We start from the raw sequence: 7,236 nt of genomic DNA on the forward strand, positions 1-7,236 counted from the left end.
AGTCTTAGAGTCAAGTTAGCTCTCCCCTCATGACTTCTAGTTTATATCAACATGTTCCCTAAACATCAGATACCAGATAGGGTTCAGGCACATGTCGCTCCGACCCTCCAGACTTTAGTCTCTGCTCCTAGCACAGAGTTCGTAGCCCCCAGCTTCTCCTAGTAACACGTCATTGCCAGTTTTCGCGCACCATTAGGTTAGAGGTCCCGGCTCCTTAGGTAGCCCCCTCCCATGTTTCCGCCCATTCATGACATATTCTGTTACGTTTGCATCACATGTCTACGTATACGCCCAGTTACACCTCTTTTTACTGTTATCTTTCGCGACTGCTACGCGTCACGCTTTCTGCTCCACCCACTGCTACGCCTACTGCAATGTAATGCTATGTGTTCGCGCTATGTATATATGCCTGTGTTTTGTTATTGAATGATTAGCGCGCTCATCCCAGACCTAGCCCCAGCAGCTGCTGGGCCTCTTTTCCCCTGTTGGGCCCCAGTTGTCCTGCTGGGCCCTGTCATTCTGTTCCTATGCAGGTTGTCCTGATCCTGTCCTTATGCTGTAATAAACCTGCAGAAACTCCTACTACCTCGAATCTTGACTCTTATTTTATTGAGCTATCTGTTATGCTATAAGTCTAGTCAAAAATAGGGTATTATTTATTTATATACCACATTTCTCTATGGGCCAGCCTGTGAAAATAGCTTTTGGGTGGTAGGACTGTATAGGACATGTTCACATTAGGTGTCTACATGTCCTACTTTAAATACAATGCACCCTGCATGGGAGTGACAAGGTCTATATTGGGGTGACTTACTAATATTTAAAAAGGCAGTTTTTACCTTACAAAAGGGTTTATTTTGACAGGTCAAATTGCAGGTTTTACTCTGTTACAGTCTGGCTACAATAGTAGGCTTGAAACCATATTTGCCTTCCCACGGTAATGGATGACACAATACGTGCTGCAGTCCACTAGTGGAATTTAACTTTCAAGCCCTGGGTAAATTTTGTACTATGCACTAGAGACCTATATAAAAGTTAAATATAAAAATTAGGAGTATGCAAATTAGACCACGTTAAAAGGTGAACACATGCATTTCACCACTGGTTAGCAGTCCTAAAATCACCACAAATAAAGAGGTCAGCAAAAGGCAAAAAAAGAAGGTGATCGCACAGAAAAGCCAGCTTTCGTACAATATTTGATTACATTCTCTAGTTATAAGCATGTACCAATCGTAACTGTTGAATATCTTGAGGTCCTTAATTGTAATATGCCTGTTAGGACCCATAACATTGTTTGCACCTCCATTAATCTTACATTTTGTATTGCAGACCTTTTGTAACACGATTTCTTTATGTTCTATAGTCAGCCAAATTTTTAAAGTGACCAGTAAGAACAGATGGATATTGAAAATTGATATTCTGTCACAGATATAATTCAGTCTTATGAATATTTGCGTCTCAGTATAGTGGACAGATCTTGTTTTGCTTGACTTACTTTCACAATTACACTATTCTTTATTGAAGTTTCCAGTCTTGCTATTAATTTTTTGAAACTTTAATGTATACCTGGCAGCATTGTGGTTTAGGTACATGAGTTCAGCCAAGTAGCCTACGTAACACCATTAATCCTCCCAAGAATGTGGTAGGTGTAGTCAAATTTCTTGCCAAGTATTCAGGTTAAGTCTGAATGTATTCTTGAAATTATTCATTAGTATGTAGGGGTTTACTTGAACCTGACTCCCACAAGTGTTGGTAAAGTCAAACTCACGACTACAGTTTTTGAGATATTCATTCTTCAGACTCAATTTTCAGGAAATGGCTGCTGCTTGTAAATCGGGTAGCAAGGTAGAAAACCAAGGTGTGGGTCCTGTATCTAGACTGGCTTGGACCGCTGAACTATGCTAAACAAACAAGGGTGCCAGACAGATTGATTTCACAATTTATGATTCCAAACAGCAAGTTAGTTCTGAAAGGTCATCTATTTTATTTTAGATTTTTATATTTTCTGAGAAACATATGAATACTTGTAATATGTCATCAAATAAACAGCCGTCAGACAGTGAAAATTGTATATACAAACAATGAAAATGTGCAAGAATATATGTACTAGTGCTATACAAGTGGTCAAAAAATCAAATACTGTACATTGACACACAAAAACACCAAACAATGTAAATTCAAACGAGACTTAAGCGTTAAGAACTAGTCCTTTCTATTAGGTACAAGAAGACAAGCGGACCTCTAGTCACAGAGAGCAGCCTGCCTGTCTAACTGAGCCAAGGGTGGGGGAAACCAAATTACAGGGTTGCACGACAAGGAATAGTACTATATAGGTCTCAATGGTCCTTGCGGCACCCGAGTTCTTTATCCGAGGCTCAGAGTCAACGCGTTTCGAACCTCAACGCTAGTAGGGCTTCTCCTCAGGACACGGACTGGGTGGAGCCAAAACTGTAAATAATAATTAAAAGCAAAAATAGGTGTAAGTGTTGTATACTATTGTGAAATGGAGACTCAGACTCATGTCTCTGACGGAAATTGAATAATACCTTGAAATGACAGTTAATTGTCACTTGTATATAGATGCACTATAATCAGACCGGAATGTTCATCAAGCGATTTTTGCTGATGGTTGATGCCCCTCTCATTTGTTGTGGTTCTGAAACCAGATGGGAAGCAGAATTAAGAGCAGCGAATTACACCCCATATGGGTCATTAGCGCTGATACAAATGTGCGCATACCTGTTTTGGGGGCATTAATCCCGGTAATTGGCGCAGGATATGAGTGGTCTTGAGCAGAGCTGGAGCGGGTCTGGGATGGCGCTGCCCTGCAGGGAGAAAGATAGCAGTCTATTGTGTGTATCCCTGTGTATCGAAGCTGTTGTTTTTTGCACATGTTTACACAGATTGTGGTAAGTCTGCACAATTGAAGATTCAAAAGTGTGGGAACTCACTGTTTTAGAAGGCGCCCTGCGTCATTGCTCAGCACCCGCTCTACGAGTCTTAAGTCAGCAAAGATTGATGAGCTTGAAATAATAAAAATACCAAGTTTCAAAAACCCTGTCCATTCAGCCTCTGAACGCGCCGCGCAGCAGCGCTCTAAATCACGGGTAAACTTACTCGTAATCAATCCAGGGGGAGTTGGACCAAATCCTACATTAACTTCCTGCATCCGCGGACGGCGCCGGCGTGTAAACGCTGCGCGCTTCCGATGTTGACTTAAAGGGGCCGATCCAGGTCACGTGTACTTGCAAGATTTCTGGTACACGTAGTGCATCTAAATAACTGTCCGTGGTGGGTGCACCCTTACAGATGGTTCAAGGGGACCGAGTATCTGCTGAATGCCAGGGACATCGAGACTGCATGAAAGAAGTCAGAACCGATCACATCACGGACATTGTTACCACAGTTACAGGAGAAGGAAAATTCCGAGAGGTTCATAACTCGAACATGTCAGAGGTTACTTGATTCTGACAGGTCGTTCAGACCAGAGTTCGCAGTGTCAAATTTTAGTATGAGGTATGCTTCCCTCTGCGCGAGACGTGAGTCAGGATCACCCCCTCCCCCAATTTTAATGACGGAGAGCACAGTCCATTTCAAATAGTCTGCCTTGTGATTCTTATCCAGAAAATGGGCCACAAGCGGAGCAGTCAGAATTTTGTTGTTGATTCTGGACCTGTGTTGGATTATTCTTTGTCTGACTTCTTGTGTGGTTTTACCAATGTACACTTTTTGACACGGGCATACGATGGCATAAACCACGTACTTGGTTTTGCAATTTGTATGGTCATCATGTCGCCAGAATTTCTTGCCATCCGTAAATAGCGAGCCTTCCACTGTTATGTTGCACACTGAGCATGTGCCACATTTTCTATGGCCCTTGACTGGATTAGCGCCGAATATAGTACTCTGGGTGTCACGCTTTTTTTGTGGTCTTGTGTGGTAATCAATTGTCCTATACTGCGGTTCTTTTTGAGTGCAAACAGGGGAGATCCCACATCGGGGAGAACTTCTTCAACTAGATGCCAGGCATTCCGAATGATTTTTTGTATTGGGTGCGTATGTGGTCCAAATGTAGACACACACACCATGCGTTGAGTTGGCGGTTTAGATCTTTTTTCAAGGAGATGTTCCCTGGGTGTCCATCTTGCCCTCTTCATTGAGTGCTTGAGAAGCTTTTTAGGATATCCTCTGTCCTGTAGTTTTTGGGACAGGGCCTGTCCATGGATATCATAATCTTGAATTCTGGAACAATTCCTCCTCACCCTGAGAAATTGTCCGTAGGGCAGATTGTTCTTGAGGCTCCTAGGGTGGTAACTTTTGAAGTGCAAGGCGTTGTTTTTATCAGTCTTTTTTTGATGGAGGGAGCACACGAGTCCCTCCGAAGTGGCCTTAACTTCAACGTCTAGGAACGGCAGTGATTTGGAGTCATAAGTAAGGCTGAACTTAATATCCGGACTGCGGTTGTTCAGCCAGTTGTGAAATGCCTCCAATACTTCTATTGATCCATTCCAGACGCACCAGACGTCATCAATATATCGCAGCCATTGCTGGATATGTCCTTTGAACGGGTTGTGGTTCTGAACAAACTTCTCCTCATATTGCCCCATATACAGAATCGGGTAGTGCATGTGCCAACTCAAATGTGATTATCACTAGAGCTTAATAGAACTTCACTTTGTTAGAGGAAACTCCTATTTGACAACATTTCTCTGGCTGCATATTTTCTTTTGTATAGTTGTATTCTTTTAGTTTATCTTTCTTGTACTTGTTAAGTTTCCATGTCTGTTTTATTGTGGATGGGTAAGTGGGAGGGTGCAAGAATGAATCAGTGAGTGAATAGATGGATGTGTGAGTGCAAGGATGATTGACAGAGTGCATGTACGTTGGCTTACAGAGTGACTAAACTCATCAATGATGGAAGAGTCCCTTTCAATTATAAGCCAGAGGTATTGGCATTGCCGATTCTTGTTTGTTGTAAATGTAACATAATGATCAATTATATATGCGTCTTTAAATTAATAGCTACTGATTATGAAAATGTTTTATTTACAGATCGGTTGGAGGGTGACCGGTCAGAAGGATCTGGACAAGACATTGAAAATGAAGACGAGGAGTAGCAAGTTCCTATCTGCAAAAGCACTTAGACATGACAGAATTTGTAAAACACATCTATTATATTTTTCCTTACAAAACCTTAGTGCAATTTTAAGATTTTGCTTTTGGATAACTTAATGTATGATTTTGAGTTCTGTGTGCATGACTATGGAAGTGTGTGCAAGAGAAGAAGCAGACTGTTTTTACACCTTTTGCTAAGTGCGAGGCGTGAAGAAAATACGAAGTGCAATATTTTTCTGAATCTGAAAAGTTTGAGTTTGGATCAAGTATTTAAAAATATATTAATGAATTGAAAATATTGGTTTAACTCAATTTGTAATTTTGCTGCATGCATGGGTTTGATTTATTATAATAAAATATTTGATCTTTACGTTTGGTGTACTTATTCTTTGAAGGGAGTGCAAGCCAGATTGTTTCACAATTCTCTTTACAGGCTGGTGCGCAAAATGTGATTTATCAACATGCAAAAGGCACTATTCTGAAGTAAAATAGGAATGTGGTTACAATATAGAGGTGGTAATAAGTCCAATTATCTTTGATTATCTCAGAACTTGAGCATTTCCTCAGTTATAGCTCTATTTGCTTGTATAAACAAGAGAGCAGTTCTTTAGGTATATTAGCCCCTTCGTGATTTCAGAAGGCATTGTATTAGGAATGTAAGTGAATTACTATAAAAATGTTTACAGAGAAGGCGCTCTAAGGATTGATTTAGAGTTTGATGGACTGGTTACTCCATCATAGTGTGACCGATATCCCATCTACCTCATTACAAGAGCCATAGGATATAATGCATTTATAATATGGTGGGCGCAATATTGGTCATGCTGTGACTGAGTTATCCATTCGCCAACCTCTAAATCAGGTTCTAAATGTAAGTATTTATACATTTTAGCCACTTCTAAATGATGATATGCTCTCGGATATCAAATGTGGGAGAGGATGCATGTTACAAATGGGGTTTCTGGTTGGCTAGGGTATGCACCTAAGCCAGGCAGAACCCACCACTCTATTCAGGGTAAGGGAGTTACACACCAAGATAACCCCTTCGCAACCCCTCGGTGGCTTGGCAGAGCAGTCAGGCTTATCGCAGAGGAAATGTGTAAAGCATTTGCGCAACACACACACACAAGTGACACACTACACCCACCACAAAAAGGACTCCACGCCAGGTTATATACAAATATCACTTATATTGTAAATAAAACACATAGACCACAATCACTTAAATCGTAAATCACTTTGCCACTAGGCAATGGTCATAACATCATAGTTAGTGCAATAAAGTAAATACTCACAGGCTGCACATGTCATAAAAACATTTTGAACACCTTACACCATCACTGTACAATATAATGCAGTTGCTAAAAGTAATACTTGTTATTTTTTCCTAGTAAGACATAAAACAACATAAATTACCAACTTTCATTGTACATGAATTAGCAATTCCATATCACCATAACCAGGCAGGGTAACTCCCCTACAATTGCAGAGAACCTGTGGGGACAGAGCCCTTCCACTTCTCCTAGTACCCTGAAGGTAACCTGTCCCCCACACGTAGGTTACCAGGCCACCTGCCCACCTACCATAGTGAGACCTGCAGAGTGAGGAAAAGGGGCCGAGTGGGACCTCCATCAGGCATTACTGCCTACTCGGCTAATTTGCGGCAGGATGAACCAAAATGTCCCCAACAGTGAGCGGCTGCTGCCCACAGACACGTGGCACAGCGTAGAAACAAATGCGGCGGGGCCCAGCCACTCCGCTCAGCTCAATGGGGCTAGCCGTGTCCTCCTTATACCCAAAAACTCACAGGGACCACTTCTGGTCCGCTTGTTTTGCCCTACCCCGGTGAATGCCACTGGGGGCCGATAGTGACATCCAGGCTCCTTGTCCTGCTCTGGTCTCTCCGACCTGGGAGTCATCTGAATACCTTCTAAGTTCCTGGACTGCGGCACTCTCAGTGAGGAGGGGCGGGATGCTCTCAGAATGACAGGGACTGATGGCTGATGGGGCTGCACTGAGGGGGGCTCTTTAAGCATGATGCTGCTGCCACTGGTAGGAATGGGTGCCTCAGAGCGGCATTTGCAGCACACCAGTCGTCACTCGTTGTTTCCCCAAAAAGGG

At 42.3% G+C, this 7,236-nt stretch overlaps 1 protein-coding gene across 4 annotated transcripts in view; it reads left to right on the top strand.

Moving 5' to 3' along the window:
• DCAF6 (DDB1 and CUL4 associated factor 6) overlaps positions 1–5,485 on the top strand; it is a 592,636-nt gene extending 587,151 nt beyond the window's left edge. For all 4 annotated transcript variants that reach the window (XM_078658334.1, XM_078658333.1, XM_078658331.1 and 1 more), the window contains one exon: positions 5,053–5,485. In XM_078658334.1, coding sequence (XP_078514460.1) covers positions 5,053–5,117 — 65 coding nt within the window. In that variant the 3' untranslated portion in view covers positions 5,118–5,485. The remainder of the gene's footprint in view (positions 1–5,052) is intronic.
• The last annotated feature ends 1,751 nt before the right edge of the window (positions 5,486–7,236 follow it).

The sequence above is a fragment of the Lissotriton helveticus genome, chromosome 8, assembly GCF_964261635.1.
Source record: "Lissotriton helveticus chromosome 8, aLisHel1.1, whole genome shotgun sequence".
In the NCBI taxonomy this organism is placed as follows: domain Eukaryota; kingdom Metazoa; phylum Chordata; class Amphibia; order Caudata; family Salamandridae; genus Lissotriton; species Lissotriton helveticus.